This window comes from Colossoma macropomum, unplaced genomic scaffold (assembly GCF_904425465.1).
Source record: "Colossoma macropomum unplaced genomic scaffold, Colossoma_macropomum, whole genome shotgun sequence".
NCBI classification, from domain to species: Eukaryota; Metazoa; Chordata; class Actinopteri; order Characiformes; family Serrasalmidae; genus Colossoma; species Colossoma macropomum.
This window is the reverse complement of record NW_023494791.1, coordinates 47,958,242-47,985,997: the sequence shown is the minus strand read 5'-3', so window position 1 is coordinate 47,985,997 and position 27,756 is coordinate 47,958,242. Positions and strand designations below refer to the sequence as shown.

Here is a 27,756-nt window from a genome sequence, read left to right as displayed (position 1 = left end):
ATCATCATTATTTTAACACTATAAACTTCGGTCAGGAAAGTTCGGTCACCTAAAACTCCACCTACGAGCCCAGCCATTGGCTTCCTACCCAAACATCTGCATGAATTAGTCAATGATAAGTAAATGAGGCACTAGCAGGCTCTTGATTTCACGCACTGAAGCTGATTCATCATTTGCACTCAAGTTTCTGTGCACAAAAGTTTCATGAATCAGACACAGAGTAGTTTGTGCATCATTAAAAGTGGTCAAATCTGCGCTTTTTTATGCAACTTCTTGTTTTTTTAACCGAAAGTAATTTCCGTGTGGGTGTGCATTAACTGGTTTGCACTGAGACCCGTAAGAGCCTACTTACACTATTACTGGACTGACAAAACTAACGTGCTACACAAATTGTATTACACATTTAAAAGGTCAGTAAAATGTACAGCGCTCCACTTCACCAGTGTGACGGTTTAAGCGGGTGTTAGTTGATTGCTGGGTGTGAAGTACACCTGATTTCAGTGAGTTGAACAGTCTTAAGCTTGCAGGACAGCAGTTTAATACAAATTAATGTTTTGCCGGCCAGCTTGCCGTCATTCACATCAACATTATTTTCTCCATCAAATTTCACACAATGACTCTTTTCCAATGGCAAAGCAGTTTTGGTAGACCATTTTATTTTTACATAATTTAATATTAACGAGGAGCCTAGGAAAATACCAAAACACCACCTTTCTCAGCTGCAGCCCAGCTTCAGGAACACAGCTACAGAAGCAGCAGAACTTCACAAAGCGTCTTCAGAATGGGGCTGAATGGCTCAGCAAATTGACAACAGCTGTTTTCATGATGAGCTGAGAAGCTGAATTCTGATTGGTGTTCACTGATTAGGTGTGTGGCATAACATTCGATCGTTTTTCTAAATGGGAATGAAATGGTGGGTTTCTGTCAACCTTAAGATGTAAACAGAGTCAGTCAGAGTGGTTTGGTGTGAAATGCTCCATTCTAGAGTCAGAACTGTTCACAGTGGTGGTGATAGGAACCAGACGTCCACCTCTAAAACCTCCCTCACAGAAAGTTCCTACATGAAATGGTTATGAATTCACTGCCTGATGACTGAGACACTGTTTTACGATCACTTCGAGAAGATTTTGGCCTAAAACCTGTAGGGTTCACTGGTGGTTTTGGATGGTAAATAAAATGTCTATATTTGTGTTGTAGTCATGGCGACCCCTGGTTCCTATCACTACCACTGTAAAGACATCTGAACCATTTCACACCAAACCACTCTGAATCACTCTGATTACATCTCACACACTGAACTATGCAGGAATTTTGAAAAACTGGTGGAATTCCCCTTTAATTAAAGCAAAGTGCTTAAAGCAGAGTGGAAGCAGGAATGTGTATATGTTTTCGCATATAACAGTGGACAAGCCCTGTATTCAATTACTGCTGGCTTTGCCAAAAAGCTGACTTCACTCTCCAGGCCTCTGGACTGCTGTGTGACTAACGCGTACTCGGCCTCGGGGGATCCCTTTCACATCTGTGTGGGAAAATACTTGCTCATGAGTTTTGCTTGATTGCTTTATTTCTGTGGAACTTTACACTGGTGACTTTGTCCTCTGCTTACTGAAGCGGGCAAACCTCAGCACCACCTGGGGGCTGTTAACATGGGGATTTCTGCACAGCCTCACAGTTTTCACATTAAAAATCCCTCGGACTCCAAAGGGAGAGACTGCTTTTTACATTGACAGTGAGAATCGGGGTCTGTAGATTGGTCCAGGTCTCAAGTTGCTTTTGAAGCGTGTTTGTGAAGTGAAGTTTATTGTGTAGACCAAGCACAGTTGTAACATCTTAAATAAAGCATCTCTGCTTTATTACAAGCCGCTCTATTCGTTCTGCGTATGAAAGTCATCTTCTTGAAGCTGAATATGTTTAAGCTGAGCACATTTCTCCTGGCAAAAGTCTACTTTAGGGGACATTTTTGCCAGACCACCTAGTGGGCCAGCCTAGAAGAGGCAGTTTCGCTCACTGAGCGTGTTTGCATGCACTTAATAATCCGATAACGGCAGAAAATCTGATTTTGTCAGTAATCCGATCAACATGTTTACATGCACTTAATCAGATAGTGGGGAAACCTCAGGTTTACATGAGTCAGACAGTAATCAGAGTTCAACCAGCCAATAAACTCGCAGAAGAAGACGTGACGTAAACGGAACGTAAAACTCAAACTTTATGCCGTATTTTTTTTTGTTTGAACATCATCAAGTCTCTAATAGACTTGACGATGCGGTTCCTGTCACTGTATGATTCGCTGTTATCTATAAACATGGATTAATGTACAGAGCAGAACTCAGGCTGGCTGTTTTACATAAGCACCATTTTAGCTAACGACTGGCCGCTTTACACTACAGTGTTAAACACAAAACTGTAAGCTCTATATTGCTGGAATTGATCAGGATGGAATGATGACCTTGGCCTGAAGTGTTGCTGTTTGTGTTCCTCACCAGCACTGAGCCTTAGCGGCTAAAAAAAAAGAAAATGAGAAGCAGACACAGGCAGCTGTTAGCTCTTAAGAGTTTCTGTACAACTGAAAAGGCCCCGCGCTGCCAAAGAAACGTCTGATCGTGTTTGTGCATGCACGCAAACGCACACACACACACCCCCCGAAATGAAAAAGGGTCTGCCGAGGTTCACGACTGCACATGGAATATAGATTAAACGCTCAGAACACTCTTGTGTAATGGACTGAAAGAGGACGTCTAGCTCTTTTTAAGTGCAGTAGCTTCAGCCAGCAAATCTGCTTTCAATCATGTCTATTAAACACAGCTTACTGACACATCGTTCTTCTTCTGCGAACACACATACAGGGAACTATGTGTCCTCAGAGGACCTGTCATAAAGCTCAACAGGCTTGTGATAGCTTGAGTGTTTTCCATGGATGAGTACCAACAAAAAAAGTACTCCCTCTCACCAGCGGCGCAGGCAGAGCCAGTTTAAGGGGAGCCTGGCCGCTTCTCGTTTCTCAAAACACTAGATGGCGCCCCCGAGCGAGTCCTCAGTGAATGGGGGGTGAATGGAGCTAAACGGCCAAAAACAAAAAAGTAAACATTTTTCTAGACCCTCTTGTGGAAACGTCCTTTTTTTGGAAAGTCGAAGGATGAATTACATTATAAAATCAAATAAAACTTACCAGCATCTTTGTGTTTTTCTAAGTAAACAGGTTTGGGCAGTAAGGACTCTAATATTAGTACTACTGAGTGCTGATTGGTGAGCATCACTGCTACTGAGTGCTGATTGGCATGACTACTACTAAGCACTGATTGATTAGCATTACTACTACTGAGTGCTGATTAGTTGGCATTACTGCTACTAAGTACTGATTGGTTAGCATTGCTACTACTGAGTGCTGACTGGCATTACTGCTACTAAGTACTGATTGGTTAGCATTGCTACTAAGTACTGATTGGTTAGCATTGCTACTACTGAGTGCTGATTGATTGCCATCACTACTGCTAAGTACTGATTGGTTAGCATTGCTACTACTGAGTGCTGATTGATTGCCATTACTACTGCTAAGTACTGATTGGTTAGCATTGCTACTACCGAGTGCTGATTGATTGTCATTACTACTGCTAAGTACTGATAGGTTAGCATTGCTACTACTGAATGCTGATTGATTGGCATTACTACTACTAAGTACTGATAGATTAGCATTTCTACTAAGTACTGATTGGTTAACATTACTGCTACTAAGTGTTGATTGATTGGCATTACTACTGCTAAGTACTGATAGGTTAGCATTGCTATTACTGAGTGCTGATTGATTGCCATTACTACTGCTAAGTACTGATTGGTTAGAATTGCTACTAAGTAATGACTGGTTTGCATTACTGCAACTGCATTGTTTTGTGCTAGTTCAGCTCTCCAAAGAAGCAACAAACAACATCAATATCTTGAACCATCGGCCCCAGACTGTGCGTCTGTTGCTGTAAAAGGTAGGACTTTGGTTAATAAGCTTTAGCTGCTATGGTGCGCAGTGAGTTCTTATAGTAATTAAAGCCAGTGATGTAAACAAATGTGTGGTGTGTTTAATATTATTAATGTAAATTTTTTCTCATATGGTAATTATATGGGTAATTTGCTAACAATAGCTATAATGAGTTTGACTAGTTGGTGGTCATCATCCTCATCACTGTAGCAATGATCTCTGCGCCTTAATTCTTGCTAGCTGGCCCCTAAAGTGGCTATGCTACCCCGTCATACACACACTCAAGTAGCCATTGCGAGAATGCGAGCATGATTATCAACAAAATTCATGAAATACCAACATAAACAACAGCAACACAGTCTAACCCATATGGAAACATATTTAAAATACATTTCATTTACATTGCAATCCATGTCAAAACATATTCCAAACACTGGAATACCTTTTAAAATGAATTAATTTCCAGTATCTCCATTTTAAATATGATCAAATGAACCTTCAACATGATAAAAGCGAGTGTTGTGGGTATTGATACTCTGTAAAAATGCAGTTATGATTTGATATCTTGTTTATGTGAAATACATTGTGTGTGAGAGTCTGACTGCAGACGTGCCTGGTTAATGTAAAGTACAGTGCAGATCACAGAAGTCATTACTGGTCATCCAGTTTATGTATATTTAGTTATATCTGTAAAAATTATAATAACTAATATAAAATATATTTAACACATACATTTTTGGCCCATTTTCATCCATTCTAAAAATATTTCTGCTAAACACATTTGAAAATCTCCAGGGTATATTTTAGCATGTCTATCTGAATTTACGTGACCAAATCGTAAGGCAAATTATTCAGTAACTGCATGAAAAAAATGTACAGTTTTTATTTTATTTATTAATTTTTTTTGTAAAAGCTCCCCTCAGATTAACAGAACATGTGTTTTATGATCATAAACATATTGCTTTATGCTTACAATTTACTGCTGAAAGCCAAAAATCTTAGATGCTCTCTGTATTATTTTATAAAAATAATGTTTACAGAGCAGATCACTGAAGAGACGCCGTCTGTTTATAGTTTATAGCCCAGATTTGTGAAAAATGGGTCGACTTTCAGTAGAAAAAAAAATTGTGAGTTCAGCTTCTTTTATTATAAGGGTTTAAAATTACATCACCCATCTATTTGACTGGAGAGAAGACAGTTACAGCTCTCATACGACCCCCACATTTAGAATGTAGCTTATGGAATATGAAAGTTATGAAGAATATGAGGAAGTGCAGTTTGGAACCACCGGTGGTCTCAAGGAGTTGAAGAGGTTAAAATGCATTTTAAAACATACTCAACAAGTGCATTTTTGGCCGTTTTCATCCACTGCAAAAATATATTTAATAAATACATTTGGGTTTTTTTCATATGGGAAGGTCAAGCCTGCGTTTGTCTGTGTCTGAAAAGTCGACCATAAGGAATTGATGAATAGCGCCGTCTTTTTTCCTTCTCATCTGGAGATCTACCAAAAACATCAGCATCACAGACCACAATGACGGTCCCAGATCCAGCTGGCCTCTCTCTCCTCAAGCCCAGCCTTTTCTGCTCCCACCACCTTCTTCACTTTCAGACCTTTTAAGCCTTTAAACTGTGAAATTGAACAGGACTTCACTCACATTTGATTAAAGAACACAGTTTATTTTGTGAAAATGACGCCTTCCTACAGTACATAAGGGTTAACAGCTACATGATCAGTCTTAGGTATCAATACGATTACGATAATAATGATCAGAATATATACAGAGTTATAAACAAGTGTCCTCAAACAGTTTCACCGTAGAATATTGCATTCCTTCTGTTCTGAATGACACGACACTCAGCCAATCACTGTTTAGCAACTGTCTCAAAGCACTACGTCCTCCGTCCACCAAGGGAAAAACTCTGGTTATGATTTTTAGAGTATTAGACTAAAATGATTAAGATCAAATATTGTAGGGGTCACCCAGTCCACACAGACATTATCCTGATTTGGAGGGTGCTGCTGTTTAGATTAACAGAACCTGGGATAACGTCTCCAATAGAATTCTGTGTTTAATAGTGTCCACTGTCATATAGAGTCCTCTGTCCAACAGCATCTAGTGTCCAACAGCAACCCGCGCCCAATAGCATCTTTTGATTGATAGTGCCCTGTGTCAATAGTGTCCCATGTTTAATAGTGCCATGTCCAATAGTCTCCCATGTTCTGTAACGTCCTGTGTCCAATAGCATTTTGTGCCCGATGGCATCTTTTGTCCAAAAGTGTCCTGTGTCCAACAGTGTCTAGTGTCCAACAGCAACCCGTGCCCAATAGCATCTTGTGATTGATAGTGTCCTGTGTCTAATAGTGTCCCATGTTTAATAGTGCCCTGTGTCCAATAGTGTCCCATGTTTAATAGAGCCATGTGTCCAATAGTGTCCCATGTTTAATAGTGCCCTGTGTCCAATAGTGTCCCATGTTTAATAGAGCCATGTCCAATAGTCTCCCATGTTCTGTAACATCCTGTGTCCAATAGCATTTTGTGCCCGATGGCATCTTTTGTCCAACAGTGTCCTGTGTCCAATAGCATTTTGTGCCCGATGGCATCTTTTGTCCAACAGTGTCCTGTGTCCAATAGCGTGCTGTGTCTAATAGTGCCCTGTGTCCACTAGCATCCCGTGATTCATAGTGTCCTGTGTCCAATAGCATCCTGTGTCTAATAGTGCCCCGTGTCCAATAGCATCCTGTGATTGTGTCCTGTATCCAATAGCGTCTTGTGTTGAATAGTGCCCTGTGTCCGATGTGTCCCGTGTTCTATAACATCCTGTGTCCAATAGCATTTTGTGCTCAATGGCATCTTTTGTCCAATAGCGTCCCGTGTTTAATAGTGCTCTGTCTCCAATAGCATCCTGTGATTGATAGTGTCCTGTGTCCAATAGCGCCCCGTGTTTAATAGTGTCCTGTGTCCAATAGCATCCTGTAATTGATAGTGTCCTGTGTCCAATAGCGTCCCGTGTTCTATAATGTCCTACGTCCAAAAGCGTTTTGTGCCCGATGACATCTTATGCCCAACAGTGTCCTGTGTCCAATAGCGTCCCATGATTAATAGCATCCTGTATTTAATAGCAACCTGGGTCCAACAATGTTCTGTGTCCAATAGCGTCCTGTGTTTAAGAGTGTCCAACAGTATCCTGTGTACAATAGAGTCCTGAGTTCTATAGTGTCCCATGTCCAATATTGTCCTGTGTTTAATATCTTTCTGTGTTCAATAGTGTCCCATATGCAAGAACATCTTTTGTCCAACATGTCCTGTATCCAATATCATCCTATGTCTAATCCAATTCTGTATGTCTCATCAGCTTTTCCTCCATGATGGTGGATACATGGTCGTCCTTGAATAGTCGTTGTTCATTAGTACGAATTGTTCCTGAGGCTTGTTGGAGGCACAAGTTGAAATAATTTCGGCTATTTCTCCATCTCCCTGTATAATAAATTTACAGTTGTACTTTGGAGCATCAGGCATGGTGAGATACTTATTAATGAGATGGTCAAGCCCTGCGTTCAACACTTTACAGCCCGCCTTCTCTTTCTCCATCCAGCATTTCCTTTCAAGCAATCCTTCAACATTTATGGGAGCGAGTTTAAACTGGCACTTTGTTTTGATTGTCACCATCTTCTCTGGTGTGTTCCTAACGGTGTAGGTGATCGAAAACCTGTTGCATGCGATTTTTAGCGCTTCTAAGTTTTTTGCATTAGCTGCCTCTTTAGCTTGAACGAAGCAGGACTTGATCTCGTTTTGGCAGGAGTGCATGCTGAAGTGGATGCTCTTGACGTCCGACTCGCTGACGTCATCCTCGCAGTAGATGCAGCCGTCGAGGCGGCCCTGATTATTCTCTGACGTTACGGTGTAGATGATGTCCTCAGCTTCGCCGATTCGGACACACTGCCATTCTCCTTTGACCAGAAGACTCGTAGCTTTGCTGAGAGGATGGTGCCTGAAGATGCTCTCAGCAAAATCCAGGTTGGAGAGGAGAACGCTGTCCTTACAGCCCTTCCCTTTCAGCTCACACTTCACGGACAGAATGCCCTCCGTGTCAGGGTCAACTTCAAACGTTCTAGGAAAACAAAGTTGTGATAAATTAGTTGCACAAGTCATGAATTTTTATATCAGATTCTGACTTCTTTCACTCCATCAGTCCATTCAGTCTATTTTTTTGGATGATTTTATTGGCCAAAGTGGCTCTTCAGACTGCTAGACGAGAGCTCTAAAGCCACATCCATGCGCTGTACATGTTAATTTGTTTTTATAATTATAGCAGAGGTGCTCCTGAATTCAACTTTATATGCCTTTGTGAAACCCTAATTAGCTTTTCATAATTTTACAACTTTTAATATTTAAAATTGTTTATTTATCAGTTATCTCCTCTGAAGTGTTGTCAGCAAAGTGTAAACAAAATGTTCAGTTTTTGATTTTGGCTTTTGATCTGATGTGTCCGGCATTCCAGTTTCGATTTTGGTCAAGTCACATAAAATAAACAATAACTACTAGATGTCTTTATTAAACTTGATTTCCATAATGACACATTACATAGAAATGTGCTGTCTGGTGAGTGAATAAATTATGGATTTTAAGGGATTTTATTTATAGAACAACGGCACCAACTTGTATGAAAATTAGGATTTAATATTTAATGAGGTGAAAATGAGATGCAGAGATGCACCATAAGCAACATACAGGAAAAGAACAGAAATGAATACTTACAGTGAGGACATGATGTAAACAGGTCTCCTAAAACAAATATCAGTCCTGATGAACCTGTTCAAAATACATTGGCTGTAGATGTAAGATCTGAAAGAAATGTGTTTGATTTTCATGTAATGCTACATAAAGCCATAAAACCATATCATAGTACTACAACTGAGGCACTCCCACAAACAGATTCATAAAGAATGTGTAAGAAAGTCCCTTGCTCTCAATGTCACAAACATCTCCTTTATGATAGTGCTTCTTTATAGAGCTATCCACTGAAAGGTTCTTTAGAGAACCAAAAGTGGTTCTTCTATGGATTTACTACAATGAAGACATTCTTTTTAAGAGTGTTGGTACTGATGGACTGAGTGTTGGATAAACTTACCAGTGCTGTAGATTTCCTTCACTCCAACAACGAGTTGCTTTCCTGACTGAAACACCTGTAAATATTCCCAAACCTTCCACATCAGCTTGATGAGTTCAGTTTCATTTCCTGAGTGAACGCTTACTTTCATTTTACCATGAAACACAGCCCCCTCAGCACCTCCCTGCTTTCTTAAAGGCACATGCGCAAAATGACACAGTACAGTGAATGTAGCAGAGAGGAAAATCACAGAAACCTTTACACTCGTACACTTTATTATAAATACCAACCCTGTACTTCCTGTCATTGGCCACTTTATTAGAAACGCCCACCTTGTGCTTCACTACCGCACTTATTGAAACCCCACCTGTGCTCCGCTTTATTAGAAACACCCACCTTGTGCTTACACTCGCTGGCCATTTTATTAGAAACACCCGCCTTGTGCTTACACTCGCTAGCCACTTTATTAGAAACACCCACCTTGTGCTTTCACTAACTGGCCACTTTATTAGAAACACCCACTTTGTGCTTCCACTCACTGGCCACTTTATTAGAAACACCCACCTTGTGCTTTCACTAACTGGCCACTGTATTCTAAACACTCATCTTATGCTTCCCCTTATTGGCCACTTTATTAGAAACCCCACTTGTGCTCCACCACTGGCCTTTATCACCTACTATGCTTCCCACTGGCCACTTTATTAGAAGCACCCACCTTGTGCTTCCACACACTGGCCATTTTATTAGAAACAGCCCACCTTGTGCTTACACTCGCTGGTCATTTTATTAGAAGCACCCACCTTGTGCTTCCGCTTTATTAGAAACACCCACCTTGTGCTTCCACACACTGGCCATTTTATTAGAAACACCCACCTTGTGCTTACACTAACTGGCCACTTTATTAGAAACACCCACCTTGTGCTTTCACTAACTGGCCACTTTATTAGAAACACCTACCTTGTGCTTCTATTAACTGGCCACTTTATTAGAAACCCCTACCTTGTGCTTCCACTAACTGGCCACTTTATTAGAAACACCCACCTTGTGCTTCCACATTTTGCCCACTTTCAGTAAAGCCTGTTTAGCATGGTAACCGTTGCTATGAAAGAATGCCTATGTGGGTGGAGCACTGTTAGTCAGATGTTCATGCATCATCATCTGACTCCATTCAGTCACAACACAACATCACGTTTTATGGATTTTCTTTATTAATGCATTACGCTTTTGAACATGATCCACAGATTATACAGACACACACTTTAAACTTTGAACCAACTCTGCATTCTAGAGAAACATCTGGGGAGTTTGTTCACAGTGGTGGTGATAGGAACCAGACGTCCACCTCTAAAAGCTCCCTCACAGAAAGTTCCTACATGAAATGTTTATGAATTTACTACTTGATGTCTGAGACACTGTTTTTATGATCATTTTGAGAAGATTTTGACTTAAAATGTGTAGGTTCACTGGTGGTTCTGGATAGTAAATAAAATGTCTATATTTGTGTTGTAGTCATGGCGACCCCTGGTAGTGATTTTGGACAGTAAATGCGAATCATTAGTTTCTCTACAATTAAGCGTTTCAGATCAAATCCACCCTGGCGAATTCAAAATGCCCTGGTTAATTCTGACAGAATTATGAATAGTTGTAATTTTGTTAAATGTTAAATCTGAAAGTTGTCCCTGTGACACTGACAATCTAAGCTATGTTTCTGATATGGTGACAGGCACCAATCAGGCATAACATTATGACATTATAACATTATTATCCTTGTTTCTACACTCATTGTCCTGTGACCACTGATGAAGGACTAGAGGATGACCAACACAAACTGCAGCAGCAGATGAGCTATCGTCTCTGACTTTACATCTACAAGATGGACTGACAAGGTAGGAGTGTCTAATAGAGTGGACAGTGAGTGGACACAGTGTTTAAAAACTCCAGCAGCACTGCTGTGTCTGACCTACTCAGACCAGCGCAACACACTAACACACCACCACCACGTCAGTGTTACTGCAGTGCTGAGAATGATCCACCACCCAAATAGTACCTGCTCTGTGAGGGTCCATGGGGGTCCTGACCACTGAAGAACAGGGTAAAAGGGGGCTAACAAAGTATCAGAGAAACAGATGGACTACAGTCTGTAACTGTAGAACTACAAAGTGCACCTATATAGTAAGTGGAGCTGATAAAATGGACAATGAGTGTGGAAACAAGGAGGTGGTCAGAATGTTATGCCTGACCGGTGTATTTTTTTAAGAGTGACATAAAATCTACTGAGTCACACAAAATTGATTTAGAATTTCATTAAATCAAAAGTAAATTTAAAACTAAAACGCATGTGAGCTAAAGGCAGCTGCAGTGAACCGTGTTTGAGTGTTTCTCTGTTGATTTCATTATTAGTTGAGTGTTTCCACTTCGCTGTAGGCCGGGTTAATCTTTAGCTTTTTTCTCTTTCGGCTGAAAACAGAACGTGAAACTTCAGAACAGAAAATATTCCGTAGCTGAAATTACGGTGCCTCCCTAGAAATGATTTCAGTGACAAACAACGGAGAAAACCTGCCACTGCCAAGAGCAACAACTGATACACTGAATACGTTTCAGAAAACATCATTCCAGTTAATAATATTGGTCCTCATTGTCCAACATCTTCTTACGTTTGCTCTTAAAAGTGTTCTTGAGGAAACGCCTACATCAGATTCATGTCGTGTCCTTCAAATCCTAAACAAGAAAACATTGGTGAACATCAGAATCTTCGTCAAAACTGCGTTTGGGTGGGTTTTAAGAAGAATCTCTTCTTGAGAACGGTCGGTGAACGAGGCCCATTGATGGTTGACTGTATCCAAAAATAACTAAAACAAAAAATACATGCATCTCCATTTTTGTCAGTATTAATTTTTCTACATCATTTGAACGCGGCAGCTGTTCACACAGCGTGAAGATTTTGTGATGAATGGATGTGTAGAAATGCTCCAAAATCTCTTGGAATAAAACCTGTTTAAATTATCCTACACTGAAGTTTTTTGCCCTCTCCTGTAAAGTTACTGTTCGTACTACACTATAAAGTTATTTTAGAGATACACGTTTTTCAGTGGACAGCAAGTTATTAGATATATGACAATATTGTAACTGTAACTTCAAATTTATAGTTTACGTTCTTTAGTCTCCCAACTTTGAGCACCCCCCCACCCCCCCCGACCACCTGCCTACCATTTCAGCCCAATGGTTTGAACATAGACTACTGATTGCACAGAAGCCCCAACCACTCAAACCTTTACAATTTTACATTTTTCATCCCAATTTATGAGCAGTCTAGGGTACCAGAATGGTGTCTTCAGGCTCAGAGGTCGTAAAGGTTATTCTCAGCTCTTCGCAGATCACTTTTATTTCTCTATTACCTGAGTATAATAAAGATTTAATAGCTTGCTCCCTACAGGGTGTGGCATGAGGACAACTGTGGCCAGTGAAGTAAGCCCTATCAATGTCACTTGTCTTTAAAGGTCTGTCAACTGTAATTTTCTGGTGAAGTTTGGTGCCTTTGGAGTCCTGAAACGCTATGACCTGCAGCTGCGGCTGTTTATCGCTGTAGAATTTGACCAACACCTTGTCTCCTTGTGTCCAATAGCATCTTGTGTTGAATAGTGCCCTGTGTCCGATAGTGTCCCGTGTTCTATAACATCCTGTGTCCAATAGCATTTTGTGCTCAAAGACCATCTTTTGTCCAATAGCGTCCCGTGATTCATAGTGCTCTGTCTCCAATAGCATCCTGTGATTGATAGTGTCCTGTGTCCAATAGCGTCTTGTGTTGAATAGTGCCCTGTGTCCGATGTGTCCCGTGTTCTATAACATCCTGTGTCCAATAGCATTTTGTGCTCAATGGCATCTTTTGTCCAATAGCGCCCCGTGTTTAATAGTGCTCTGTCTCCAATAGCATCCTGTGATTGATAGTGTCCTGTGTCCAATAGCGCCCCGTGTTTAATAGTGTCCTGTGTCCAATAGTGTCCTGTGTCCAATAGCGTCCCATGATTAATAGCATCCTGTATTTAATAGCAACCTGGGTCCAACAATGTTCTGTGTCCAATAGCGTCCTGTGTTTAAGAGTGTCCAACAGTATCCTGTGTACAATAGAGTCCTGAGTTCTATAGTGTCCCATGTCCAATATTGTCCTGTGTTTAATATCTTTCTGTGTTCAATAGTGTCCCATATGCAAGAACATCTTTTGTCCAACATGTCCTGTATCCAGTATCATCCTATGTCTAATCCAATTCTGTATGTCTCATCAGCTTTTCCTCCATGATGGTGGATACATGGTCGTCCTTGAATAGTCGTTGTTCATTAGTACGAATTGTTCCTGAGGCTTGTTGGAGGCACAAGTTGAAATAATTTCGGCTATTTCTCCATCTCCCTGTATAATAAATTTACAGTTGTACTTCGGAGCATCAGGCATGGTGAGATACTTATTAATGAGATGGTCAAGCCCTGCGTTCAACACTTTACAGCCCGCCTTCTCTTTCTCCATCCAGCATTTCCTTTCAAGCAATCCTTCAACATTTATGGGAGCGAGTTTAAACTGGCACTTTGTTTTGATTGTCACCATCTTCTCTGGTGTGTTCCTAACAGTGTAGGTGATCGAAAACCTGTTGCATGCGATTTTTAGCGCTTCTAAGTTTTTTGCATTAGCTGCCTCTTTAGCTTGAACGAAGCAGGACTTGATCTCGTTTTGGCAGGAGTGCATGCTGAAGTGGATGCTCTTGACGTCCGACTCGCTGACGTCATCCTCGCAGTAGATGCAGCCGTCGAGGCGGCCCTGATTATTCTCTGACGTTACGGTGTAGATGATGTCCTCAGCTTCGCCGATTCGGACACACTGCCATTCTCCTTTGACCAGAAGACTCGTAGCTTTGCTGAGAGGATGGTGCCTGAAGATGCTCTCAGCAAAATCCAGGTTGGAGAGGAGAACGCTGTCCTTACAGCCCTTCCCTTTCAGCTCACACTTCACGGACAGAATGCCCTCCGTGTCAGGGTCAACTTCAAACGTTCTAGGAAAACAAAGTTGTGATAAATTAGTTGCACAAGTCATGAATTTTTATATCAGATTCTGACTTCTTTCACTCCATCAGTCCATTCAGTCTATTTTTTTGGATGATTTTATTGGCCAAAGTGGCTCTTCAGACTGCTAGACGAGAGCTCTAAAGGCACATCCATGCGCTGTACATATTAATTTGTTTTTATAATTATAGCAGAGGTGCTCCTGAATTCAACTTTATATGCCTTTGTGAAACCCTAATTAGCTTTTCATAATTTTACAACTTTTAATATTTAAAATTGTTTATTTATCAGTTATCTCCTCTGAAGTGTTGTCAGCAAAGTGTAAACAAAATGTTCAGTTTTTGATTTTGGCTTTTGATCTGATGTGTCCGGCATTCCAGTTTCGATTTTGGTCAAGTAACATAAAATAAACAATAACTACTAGATGTCTTTATTAAACTTGATTTCCATAATGACACATTACATAGAAATGCGCTGTCTGGTGAGTGAATAAATTATGGATTTTAAGGGATTTTATTTATAGAACAACGGCACCAACTTGTATGAAAATTAGGATTTAATATTTAATGAGGTGAAAATGAGATGCAGAGATGCACCATAAGCAACATACAGGAAAAGAACAGAAATGAATACTTACAGTGAGGACATCATGTAAACAGGTCTCCTAAAACAAATATCAGTCCTGATGAACCTGTTCAAAATACATTGGCTGTAGATGTAAGATCTGAAAGAAATGTGTTTGATTTTCATGTAATGCTACATAAAGCCATAAAACCATATCATAGTACTACAACTGAGGCACTCCCACCAACAGATTCATAAAGAATGTGTAAGAAAGTCCCTTGCTCTCAATGTCACAAACATCTCCTTTATGATAGTGCTTCTTTATAGAGCTATCCACTGAAAGGTTCTTTAGAGAACCAAAAGTGGTTCTTCTATGGATTTACTACAATGAAGACATTCTTTTTAAGAGTGTTGGTACTGATGGACTGAGTGTTGGATAAACTTACCAGTGCTGTAGATTTCCTTCACTCTAACAACGAGTTGCTTTCCTGACTGAAACACCTGTAAATATTCCCAAACCTTCCACATCAGCTTGATGAGTTCAGTTTCATTTCCTGAGTGAACGCTTACTTTCATTTTACCATGAAACACAGCCCCCTCAGCACCTCCCTGCTTTCTTAAAGGCACATGCGCAAAATGACACAGTACAGTGAATGCAGCAGAGAGGAAAATCACAGAAACCTTTACACTCGTACACTTTATTATAAATACCAACCCTGTACTTCCTGTCATTGGCCACTTTATTAGAAACGCCCACCTTGTGCTTTCACTAACCGGCCACTTTATTAGAAACACCCACCTTGTGCTTCCGCTTTATTAGAAACACCCACCTTGTGCTTACACTCGCTGGCCATTTTATTAGAAACACCCGCCTTGTGCTTACACTCGCTAGCCACTTTATTAGAAACACCCACCTTGTGCTTTCACTAACTGGCCACTTTATTAGAAACACCCACTTTGTGCTTCCACTCACTGGCCACTTTATTAGAAACACCAACCTTGTGCTTTCACTAACTGGCCACTTTATTAGAAACACCCAGTTTGTGCTTCCACTCACTGGCCACTTTATTAGAAACACCAACCTTGTGCTTTCACTAACTGGCCACTTTATTAGAAACACCTACCTTGTGCTTCTATTAACTGGTCACTTTATCAGAAACACCTACTTTGTGCTTCCACTCACTGGACACTTTATTCTAAACACTCATCTTATGCTTCCCCTTATTGGCCACTTTATTAGAAACGCCCACCTTGTGCTTCCACACACTGGCCATTTTATTAGAAACAGCCACCTTGTGCTTACACTCACTGGTCATTTTATTAGAAGCACCCACCTTGTGCTTCCACTTTATTAGAAACACCCACCTTGTGCTTCCACACACTGGCCATTTTATTAGAAACACCCACCTTGTGCTTACACTCGCTGGTCATTTTATTAGAAACACCCACCTTGTGCTTACACTAACTGGCCACTTTATTAGAAACCCCTACCTTGTGCTTCCACTAACTGGCCACTTTATTAGAAACACCCACCTTGTGCTTCCACATTTTGCCCACTTTCCTATGTGGGTGGAGCACTGTTAGTCAGATGTTCATGCATCATCATCTGACTCCATTCAGTCACAACACAACATCACGTTTTATGGATTTTCTTTATTAATGCATTACGCTTTTGAACATGATCCACAGATTATACAGACACACACTTTAAACTTTGAACCAACTCTGCATTCTAGAGAAACATCTGGGGAGTTTGTTCACAGTGGTGGTGATAGGAACCAGACGTCCACCTCTAAAAGCTCCCTCACAGAAAGTTACTACATGAAATGTTTATGAATTTACTACTTGATGTCTGAGACACTGTTTTATGATCATTTTGAGAAGATTTTGACTTAAAATGTGTAGGTTCACTGGTGGTTCTGGATAGTAAATAAAATGTCTATATTTGTGTTGTAGTCATGGCGACCCCTGGTAGTGATTTTGGATAGTAAATGCGAATCATTAGTTTCTCTACAATTAAGCGTTTCAGATCAAATCCACCCTGGCGAATTCAAAATGCCCTGGTTAATTCTGACAGAATTATGAATAGTTGTAATTTTGTTAAATGTTAAATCTGAAAGTTGCCCTGTGACACTGACAATCTAAGTTATGTTTCTGATATGGTGACAGGCACCAATCAGGCATAACATTATGACATTATAACATTATTATCCTTGTTTCTACACTCATTGTCCTGTGACCACTGATGAAGGACTAGAGGATGACCAACACAAACTGCAGCAGCAGATGAGCTATCGTCTCTGACTTTACAGCTACAAGATGGACTGACAAGGTAGGAGTGTCTAATAGAGTGGACAGTGAGTGGACACAGTGTTTAAAAACTCCAGCAGCACTGCTGTGTCTGACCTACTCAGACCAGCGCAACACACACTAACACACCACCACCACGTCAGTGTTACTGCAGTGCTGAGAATGATCCACCACCCAAATAGTACCTGCTCTGTGAGGGTCCATGGGGGTCCTGACCACTGAAGAACAGGGTAAAAGGGGGCTAACAAAGTATCAGAGAAACAGATGGACTACAGTCTGTAACTGTAGAACTACAAAGTGCACCTATATAGTAAGTGGAGCTGATAAAATGGACAATGAGTGTAGAAACAAGGAGGTGGTCAGAATGTAATGCCTGACCGGTGTATTTTTTTAAGAGTGACATAAAATCTACTGAGTCACACAAAATTGATTTAGAATTTCATTAAATCAAAAGTAAATTTAAAACTAAAACGCATGTGAGCTAAAGGCAGCTGCAGCGAACCGTGTTTGAGTGTTTCTCTGTTGATTTCATTATTAGTTGAGTGTTTCCACTTCGCTGTAGGCCGGGTTAATCTTTAGCTTTTTTCTCTTTCGGCTGAAAACAGAACGTGACACTTCAGAACAGAAAATATTCCGTAGCTGAAATTACGGCGCCTCCCTAGAAATGATTTCAGTGACAAACAACGGAGAAAACCTGCCACTGCCAAGAGCAACAACTGATACACTGAATAAGTTTCAGAAAACATCATTCCAGTTAATAATATTGGTCCTCATTGTCCAACATCTTCTTACGTTTGCTCTTAAAAGTGTTCTTGAGGAAACGCCTACATCAGATTCATGTCGTGTCCTTCAAATCCTAAACAAGAAAACATTGGTGAACATCAGAATCTTCGTCAAAACTGCGTTTGGGTGGGTTTTAAGAAGAATCTCTTCTTGAGAACGGTCGGTGAACGAGGCCCATTGATGGTTGACTGTATCCAAAAATAACTAAAACAAAAAATACATGCATCTCCATTTTTGTCAATATTAATTTTTCTACATCATTTGAACGCGGCAGCTGTTCACACTGCGTGAAGATTTTGTGATGGATGGATGTGTAGAAATGCTCCAAAATCTCTTGGAATAAAACCTGTTTAAATTATCCTACACTGAATTTTTTTGCCCTCTCCTGTAAAGTTACTGTTCGTACTACACTATAAAGTTATTTTAGAGATACACGTTTTTCAGTGGACAGCAAGTTATTAGATATATGACAATATTGTAACTGTAACTTCAAATTTATAGTTTACGTTCTTTAGTCTCCCAACTTTGAGCACCCCCCCACCCCCCCCGACCACCTGCCTACCATTTCAGCCCAATGGTTTGAACATAGACTACTGATTGCACAGAAGCCCCAACCACTCAAACCTTTACAATTTGACATTTTTCATCCCAATTTATGAGCAGTCTAGGGTACCAGAATGGTGTCTTCAGGCTCAGAGGTCGTAAAGGTTATTCTCAGCTCTTCGCAGATCACTTTTATTTCTCTATTACCTGAGTATAATAAAGATTTAATAGCTTGCTCCCTACAGGGTGTGGCATGAGGACAACTGTGGCCAGTGAAGTAAGCCCTATCAATGTCACTTGTCTTTAAAGGTCTGTCAACTGTAATTTTCTGGTGAAGTTTGGTGCCTTTGGAGTCCTGAAACGCTATGACCTGCAGCTGCGGCTGTTTATCGCTGTAGAATTTGACCAACACCTTGTCTCCTTGTGTCCAATAGCGTCCCGTGATTCATAGTGCTCTGTCTCCAATAGCATCCTGTGATTGATAGTGTCCTGTGTCCAATAGCGTCTTGTGTTGAATAGTGCCCTGTGTCCGATGTGTCCCGTGTTCTATAACATCCTGTGTCCAATAGCATTTTGTGCTCAATGGCATCTTTTGTCCAATAGCGCCCCGTGTTTAATAGTGCTCTGTCTCCAATAGCATCCTGTGATTGATAGTGTCCTGTGTCCAATAGCGCCCCGTGTTTAATAGTGTCCTGTGTCCAATAGCATCCTGTAATTGATAGTGTCCTGTGTCCAATAGCGCCCCGTGTTTAATAGTGTCCTGTGTCCAATAGCATCCTGTGATTGATAGTGTCCTGTGTCCAATAGCGCCCCGTGTTTAATAGTGTCCTGTGTCCAATAGTGTCCTGTGTCCAATAGCGTCCCATGATTAATAGCATCCTGTATTTAATAGCAACCTGGGTCCAACAATGTTCTGTGTCCAATAGCGTCCTGTGTTTAAGAGTGTCCAACAGTATCCTGTGTACAATAGAGTCCTGAGTTCTATAGTGTCCCATGTCCAATATTGTCCTGTGTTTAATATCTTTCTGTGTTCAATAGTGTCCCATATGCAAGAACATCTTTTGTCCAACATGTCCTGTATCCAGTATCATCCTATGTCTAATCCAATTCTGTATGTCTCATCAGCTTTTCCTCCATGATGGTGGATACATGGTCGTCCTTGAATAGTCGTTGTTCATTAGTACGAATTGTTCCTGAGGCTTGTTGGAGGCACAAGTTGAAATAATTTCGGCTATTTCTCCATCTCCCTGTATAATAAATTTACAGTTGTACTTCGGAGCATCAGGCATGGTGAGATACTTATTAATGAGATGGTCAAGCCCTGCGTTCAACACTTTACAGCCCGCCTTCTCTTTCTCCATCCAGCATTTCCTTTCAAGCAATCCTTCAACATTTATGGGAGCGAGTTTAAACTGGCACTTTGTTTTGATTGTCACCATCTTCTCTGGTGTGTTCCTAACGGTGTAGGTGATCGAAAACCTGTTGCATGCGATTTTTAGCGCTTCTAAGTTTTTTGCATTAGCTGCCTCTTTAGCTTGAACGAAGCAGGACTTGATCTCGTTTTGGCAGGAGTGCATGCTGAAGTGGATGCTCTTGACGTCCGACTCGCTGACGTCATCCTCGCAGTAGATGCAGCCGTCGAGGCGGCCCTGATTATTCTCTGACGTTACGGTGTAGATGATGTCCTCAGCTTCGCCGATTCGGACACACTGCCATTCTCCTTTGACCAGAAGACTCGTAGCTTTGCTGAGAGGATGGTGCCTGAAGATGCTCTCAGCAAAATCCAGGTTGGAGAGGAGAACGCTGTCCTTACAGCCTTCCCTTTCAGCTCACACTTCACGGACAGAATGCCCTCCGTGTCAGGGTCAACTTCAAACGTTCTAGGAAAACAAAGTTGTGATAAATTAGTTGCACAAGTCATGAATTTTTATATCAGATTCTGACTTCTTTCACTCCATCAGTCCATTCAGTCTATTTTTTGGATGATTTTATTGGCCAAAGTGGCTCTTCAGACTGCTAGACGAGAGCTCTAAAGGCACATCCATGCGCTGTACATATTAATTTGTTTTTATAATTATAGCAGAGGTGCTCCTGAATTCAACTTTATATGCCTTTGTGAAACCCTAATTAGCTTTTCATAATTTTACAACTTTTAATATTTAAAATTGTTTATTTATCAGTTATCTCCTCTGAAGTGTTGTCAGCAAAGTGTAAACAAAATGTTCAGTTTTTGATTTTGGCTTTTGATCTGATGTGTCCGGCATTCCAGTTTCGATTTTGGTCAAGTAACATAAAATAAACAATAACTACTAGATGTCTTTATTAAACTTGATTTCCATAATGACACATTACATAGAAATGCGCTGTCTGGTGAGTGAATAAATTATGGATTTTAAGGGATTTTATTTATAGAACAACGGCACCAACTTGTATGAAAATTAGGATTTAATATTTAATGAGGTGAAAATGAGATGCAGAGATGCACCATAAGCAACATACAGGAAAAGAACAGAAATGAATACTTACAGTGAGGACATGATGTAAACAGGTCTCCTAAAACAAATATCAGTCCTGATGAACCTGTTCAGAATACATTGGCTGTAGATGTAAGATCTGAAAGAAATGTGTTTGATTTTCATGTAATGCTACATAAAGCCATAAAACCATATCATAGTACTACAACTGAGGCACTCCCACCAACAGATTCATAAAGAATGTGTAAGAAAGTCCCTTGCTCTCAATGTCACAAACATCTCCTTTATGATAGTGCTTCTTTATAGAGCTATCCACTGAAAGGTTCTTTAGAGAACCAAAAGTGGTTCTTCTATGGATTTACTACAATGAAGACATTCTTTTTAAGAGTGTTGGTACTGATGGACTGAGTGTTGGATAAACTTACCAGTGCTGTAGATTTCCTTCACTCCAACAACGAGTTGCTTTCCTGACTGAAACACCTGTAAATATTCCCAAACCTTCCACATCAGCTTGATGAGTTCAGTTTCATTTCCTGAGTGAACGCTTACTTTCATTTTACCATGAAACACAGCCCCCTCAGCACCTCCCTGCTTTCTTAAAGGCACATGCGCAAAATGACACAGTACAGTGAATGCAGCAGAGAGGAAAATCACAGAAACCTTTACACTCGTACACTTTATTATAAATACCAACCCTGTACTTCCTGTCATTGGCCACTTTATTAGAAACGCCCACCTTGTGCTTACACTCGCTAGCCACTTTATTAGAAACACCCACCTTGTGCTTTCACTAACTGGCCACTTTATTAGAAACACCCACTTTGTGCTTCCACTCATTGGCCACTTTATTAGAAACACCCACCTTGTGCTTTCACTAACTGGCCACTGTATTCTAAACACTCATCTTATGCTTCCCCTTATTGGCCAATTTATTAGAAACGCCCACCTTGTGCTTTCACTAACTGGCCACTTTATTAGAAGCACCCACCTTGTGCTTCCACACACTGGCCATTTTATTAGAAACAGCCACCTTGTGCTTACACTCGCTGGTCATTTTATTAGAAGCACCCACCTTGTGCTTCCGCTTTATTAGAAACACCCACCTTGTGCTTCCACACACTGGCCATTTTATTAGAAACACCCACCTTGTGCTTACACTAACTGGCCACTTTATTAGAAACACCCACCTTGTGCTTTCACTAACTGGCCACTTTATTAGAAACACCTACCTTGTGCTTCTATTAACTGGCCACTTTATTAGAAACCCCTACCTTGTGCTTCCACTAACTGGCCACTTTATTAGAAACACCCACCTTGTGCTTCCACATTTTGCCCACTTTCAGTAAAGCCTGTTTAGCATGGTAACAGTTGCTATGAAAGAATGCCTATGTGGGTGGAGCACTGTTAGTCAGATGTTCATGCATCATCATCTGACTCCATTCAGTCACAACACAACATCACGTTTTATGGATTTTCTTTATTAATGCATTACGCTTTTGAACATGATCCACAGATTATACAGACACACACTTTAAACTTTGAACCAACTCTGCATTCTAGAGAAACATCTGGGGAGTTTGTTCACAGTGGTGGTGATAGGAACCAGACATCCACCTCTAAAAGCTCCCTCACAGAAAGTTACTACATGAAATGTTTATGAATTCACTACTTGATGTCTGAGACACTGTTTTATGATCATTTTGAGAAGATTTTGACTTAAAATGTGTAGGTTCACTGGTGGTTTTGGATAGTAAATAAAATGTCTATATTTGTGTTGTAGTCATGGCGACCCCTGGTAGTGATTTTGGATAGTAAATGCGAATCATTAGTTTCTCTACAATTAAGCGTTTCAGATCAAATCCACCCTGGCGAATTCAAAATGCCCTGGTTAATTCTGACAGAATTATGAATAGTTGTAATTTTGTTAAATGTTAAATCTGAAAGTTGCCCTGTGACACTGACAATCTAAGTTATGTTTCTGATATGGTGACAGGCACCAATCAGGCATAACATTATGACATTATAACATTATTATCCTTGTTTCTACACTCATTGTCCTGTGACCACTGATGAAGGACTAGAGGATGACCAACACAAACTGCAGCAGCAGATGAGCTATCGTCTCTGACTTTACAGCTACAAGATGGACTGACAAGGTAGGAGTGTCTAATAGAGTGGACAGTGAGTGGACACAGTGTTTAAAAACTCCAGCAGCACTGCTGTGTCTGACCTACTCAGACCAGCGCAACACACACTAACACACCACCACCACGTCAGTGTTACTGCAGTGCTGAGAATGATCCACCACCCAAATAGTACCTGCTCTGTGAGGGTCCATGGGGGTCCTGACCACTGAAGAACAGGGTAAAAGGGGGCTAACAAAGTATCAGAGAAACAGATGGACTACAGTCTGTAACTGTAGAACTACAAAGTGCACCTATATAGTAAGTGGAGCTGATAAAATGGACAATGAGTGTAGAAACAAGGAGGTGGTCAGAATGTAATGCCTGACCGGTGTATTTTTTTAAGAGTGACATAAAATCTACTGAGTCACACAAAATTGATTTAGAATTTCATTAAATCAAAAGTAAATTTAAAACTAAAACGCATGTGAGCTAAAGGCAGCTGCAGCGAACCGTGTTTGAGTGTTTCTCTGTTGATTTCATTATTAGTTGAGTGTTTCCACTTCGCTGTAGGCCGGGTTAATCTTTAGCTTTTTTCTCTTTCGGCTGAAAACAGAACGTGACACTTCAGAACAGAAAATATTCCGTAGCTGAAATTACGGCGCCTCCCTAGAAATGATTTCAGTGACAAACAACGGAGAAAACCTGCCACTGCCAAGAGCAACAACTGATACACTGAATAAGTTTCAGAAAACATCATTCCAGTTAATAATATTGGTCCTCATTGTCCAACATCTTCTTACGTTTGCTCTTAAAAGTGTTCTTGAGGAAACGCCTACATCAGATTCATGTCGTGTCCTTCAAATCCTAAACAAGAAAACATTGGTGAACATCAGAATCTTCGTCAAAACTGCGTTTGGGTGGGTTTTAAGAAGAATCTCTTCTTGAGAACGGTCGGTGAACGAGGCCCATTGATGGTTGACTGTATCCAAAAATAACTAAAACAAAAAATACATGCATCTCCATTTTTGTCAGTATTAATTTTTCTACATCATTTGAACGCGGCAGCTGTTCACACTGCGTGAAGATTTTGTGATGAATGGATGTGTAGAAATGCTCCAAAATCTCTTGGAATAAAACCTGTTTAAATTATCCTACACTGAAGTTTTTTGCCCTCTCCTGTAAAGTTACTGTTCGTACTACACTATAAAGTTATTTTAGAGATACACGTTTTTCAGTGGACAGCAAGTTATTAGATATATGACAATATTGTAACTGTAACTTCAAATTTATAGTTTACGTTCTTTAGTCTCCCAACTTTGAGCACCCCCCCCACCCCCCCCGACCACCTGCCTACCATTTCAGCCCAATGGTTTGAACATAGACTACTGATTGCACAGAAGCCCCAACCACTCAAACCTTTACAATTTTACATTTTTCATCCCAATTTATGAGCAGTCTAGGGTACCAGAATGGTGTCTTCAGGCTCAGAGGTCGTAAAGGTTATTCTCAGCTCTTCGCAGATCACTTTTATTTCTCTATTACCTGAGTAAAATAAAGATTTAATAGCTTGCTCCCTACAGGGTGTGGCATGAGGACAACTGTGGCCAGTGAAGTAAGCCCTATCAATGTCACTTGTCTTTAAAGGTCTGTCAACTGTAATTTTCTGGTGAAGTTTGGTGCCTTTGGAGTCCTGAAACGCTATGACCTGCAGCTGCGGCTGTTTATCGCTGTAGAATTTGACCAACACCTTGTCTCCTTGTGTCCAATAGCATCTTGTGTTGAATAGTGCCCTGTGTCCGATAGTGTCCCGTGTTCTATAACATCCTGTGTCCAATAGCATTTTGTGCTCAAAGACCATCTTTTGTCCAATAGCGTCCCGTGATTCATAGTGCTCTGTCTCCAATAGCATCCTGTGATTGATAGTGTCCTGTGTCCAATAGCGTCTTGTGTTGAATAGTGCCCTGTGTCCGATGTGTCCCGTGTTCTATAACATCCTGTGTCCAATAGCATTTTGTGCTCAATGGCATCTTTTGTCCAATAGCGCCCCGTGTTTAATAGTGCTCTGTCTCCAATAGCATCCTGTGATTGATAGTGTCCTGTGTCCAATAGCGCCCCGTGTTTAATAGTGTCCTGTGTCCAATAGTGTCCTGTGTCCAATAGCGTCCCATGATTAATAGCATCCTGTATTTAATAGCAACCTGGGTCCAACAATGTTCTGTGTCCAATAGCGTCCTGTGTTTAAGAGTGTCCAACAGTATCCTGTGTACAATAGAGTCCTGAGTTCTATAGTGTCCCATGTCCAATATTGTCCTGTGTTTAATATCTTTCTGTGTTCAATAGGGTCCCATATGCAAGAACATCTTTTGTCCAACATGTCCTGTATCCAGTATCATCCTATGTCTAATCCAATTCTGTATGTCTCATCAGCTTTTCCTCCATGATGGTGGATACATGGTCGTCCTTGAATAGTCGTTGTTCATTAGTACGAATTGTTCCTGAGGCTTGTTGGAGGCACAAGTTGAAATAATTTCGGCTATTTCTCCATCTCCCTGTATAATAAATTTACAGTTGTACTTCGGAGCATCAGGCATGGTGAGATACTTATTAATGAGATGGTCAAGCCCTGCGTTCAACACTTTACAGCCCGCCTTCTCTTTCTCCATCCAGCATTTCCTTTCAAGCAATCCTTCAACATTTATGGGAGCGAGTTTAAACTGGCACTTTGTTTTGATTGTCACCATCTTCTCTGGTGTGTTCCTAACGGTGTAGGTGATCGAAAACCTGTTGCATGCGATTTTTAGCGCTTCTAAGTTTTTTGCATTAGCTGCCTCTTTAGCTTGAACGAAGCAGGACTTGATCTCGTTTTGGCAGGAGTGCATGCTGAAGTGGATGCTCTTGACGTCCGACTCGCTGACGTCATCCTCGCAGTAGATGCAGCCGTCGAGGCGGCCCTGATTATTCTCTGACGTTACGGTGTAGATGATGTCCTCAGCTTCGCCGATTCGGACACACTGCCATTCTCCTTTGACCAGAAGACTCGTAGCTTTGCTGAGAGGATGGTGCCTGAAGATGCTCTCAGCAAAATCCAGGTTGGAGAGGAGAACGCTGTCCTTACAGCCCTTCCCTTTCAGCTCACACTTCACGGACAGAATGCCCTCTGTGTCAGGGTCAACTTCAAACGTTCTAGGAAAACAAAGTTGTGATAAATTAGTTGCACAAGTCATGAATTTTTATATCAGATTCTGACTTCTTTCACTCCATCAGTCCATTCAGTCTATTTTTTTGGATGATTTTATTGGCCAAAGTGGCTCTTCAGACTGCTAGACGAGAGCTCTAAAGGCACATCCATGCGCTGTACATATTAATTTGTTTTTATAATTATAGCAGAGGTGCTCCTGAATTCAACTTTATATGCCTTTGTGAAACCCTAATTAGCTTTTCATAATTTTACAACTTTTAATATTTAAAATTGTTTATTTATCAGTTATCTCCTCTGAAGTGTTGTCAGCAAAGTGTAAACAAAATGTTCAGTTTTTGTTTTGGCTTTTGATCTGATGTGTCCGGCATTCCAGTTTCGATTTTGGTCAAGTCACATAAAATAAACAATAACTACTAGATGTCTTTATTAAACTTGATTTCCATAATGACACATTACATAGAAATGTGCTGTCTGGTGAGTGAATAAATTATGGATTTTAAGGGATTTTATTTATAGAACAACGGCACCAACTTGTATGAAAATTAGGATTTAATATTTAATGAGGTGAAAATGAGATGCAGAGATGCACCATAAGCAACATACAGGAAAAGAACAGAAATGAATACTTACAGTGAGGACATGATGTAAACAGGTCTCCTAAAACAAATATCAGTCCTGATGAACCTGTTCAAAATACATTGGCTGTAGATGTAAGATCTGAAAGAAATGTGTTTGATTTTCATGTAATGCTACATAAAGCCATAAAACCATATCATAGTACTACAACTGAGGCACTCCCACCAACAGATTCATAAAGAATGTGTAAGAAAGTCCCTTGCTCTCAATGTCACAAACATCTCCTTTATGATAGTGCTTCTTTATAGAGCTATCCACTGAAAGGTTCTTTAGAGAACCAAAAGTGGTTCTTCTATGGATTTACTACAATGAAGACATTCTTTTTAAGAGTGTTGGTACTGATGGACTGAGTGTTGGATAAACTTACCAGTGCTGTAGATTTCCTTCACTCCAACGAGTTGCTTTCCTGACTGAAACACCTGTAAATATTCCCAAACCTTCCACATCAGCTTGATGAGTTCAGTTTCATTTCCTGAGTGAACGCTTACTTTCATTTTACCATGAAACACAGCCCCCTCAGCACCTCCCTGCTTTCTTAAAGGCACATGCGCAAAATGACACAGTACAGTGAATGTAGCAGAGAGGAAAATCACAGAAACCTTTACACTCGTACACTTTATTATAAATACCAACCCTGTACTTCCTGTCATTGGCCACTTTATTAGAAACGCCCACCTTGTGCTTTCACTAACCGGCCACTTTATTAGAAACACCCACCTTGTGCTTCCGCTTTATTAGAAACACCCACCTTGTGCTTACACTCGCTGGCCATTTTATTAGAAACACCCGCCTTGTGCTTACACTCGCTAGCCACTTTATTAGAAACACCCACCTTGTGCTTACACTCGCTGGCCACTTTATTAGAAACACCCACCTTGTGCTTTCACTAACTGGCCACTTTATTAGAAACACCCACTTTGTGCTTCCACTCACTGGCCACTTTATTAGAAACACCAACCTTGTGCTTTCACTAACTGGCCACTTTATTAGAAACAC

General features: G+C 40.6%; 3 protein-coding genes across 6 annotated transcripts; all 3 read right to left on the bottom strand.

Annotated features, from left to right (window-relative positions):
* Window positions 1-6,350: 6,350 nt before the first annotated feature.
* LOC118811023 lies at window positions 6,351-9,369 on the bottom strand. 2 transcript variants are annotated; one of them, XM_036575218.1, is made up of 3 exons: window positions 9,101-9,369; window positions 8,728-8,814; window positions 6,351-8,080 (listed from the first exon to the last, which is right to left on the bottom strand). In XM_036575218.1, exons 2-3 carry the CDS (start codon window positions 8,736-8,738, stop codon window positions 7,321-7,323), a joined length of 771 nt encoding a protein of 256 aa, XP_036431111.1. In that variant the 5' UTR covers window positions 8,739-8,814; window positions 9,101-9,369; the 3' UTR covers window positions 6,351-7,320. The 2 variants fall into 2 exon arrangements, with proteins under 2 accessions (XP_036431111.1, XP_036431110.1); XM_036575217.1 differs by having other exon boundaries at window positions 8,728-8,781; window positions 9,101-9,362.
* Window positions 9,370-13,355: 3,986 nt separating this feature from the next.
* LOC118811113 lies at window positions 13,356-15,515 on the bottom strand. The gene is made up of 3 exons (XM_036575323.1): window positions 15,136-15,515; window positions 14,763-14,816; window positions 13,356-14,115 (listed from the first exon to the last, which is right to left on the bottom strand). Exons 2-3 carry the CDS (start codon window positions 14,774-14,776, stop codon window positions 13,356-13,358), a joined length of 774 nt encoding a protein of 257 aa, XP_036431216.1. The 5' UTR covers window positions 14,777-14,816; window positions 15,136-15,515.
* A 9,150-nt stretch (window positions 15,516-24,665) lies between these two features.
* LOC118811022 lies at window positions 24,666-27,504 on the bottom strand. Of its 3 annotated transcripts, XR_005007455.1 has the most exons (4): window positions 27,128-27,504; window positions 26,755-26,808; window positions 25,274-26,108; window positions 24,666-25,222 (listed from the first exon to the last, which is right to left on the bottom strand). XR_005007455.1 is itself a non-coding variant. In XM_036575216.1 (3 exons), the coding sequence occupies exons 2-3, from the start codon at window positions 26,763-26,765 to the stop codon at window positions 25,349-25,351; spliced, it is 771 nt and encodes a 256-aa protein (XP_036431109.1). In that variant the 5' UTR covers window positions 26,766-26,841; window positions 27,128-27,504; the 3' UTR covers window positions 24,666-25,348. The 3 variants fall into 3 exon arrangements, 2 of the variants coding, with proteins under 2 accessions (XP_036431109.1, XP_036431108.1); XM_036575216.1 differs by having other exon boundaries at window positions 24,666-26,108; window positions 26,755-26,841; XM_036575215.1 differs by having other exon boundaries at window positions 24,666-26,108.
* Window positions 27,505-27,756: the final 252 nt, after the last annotated feature.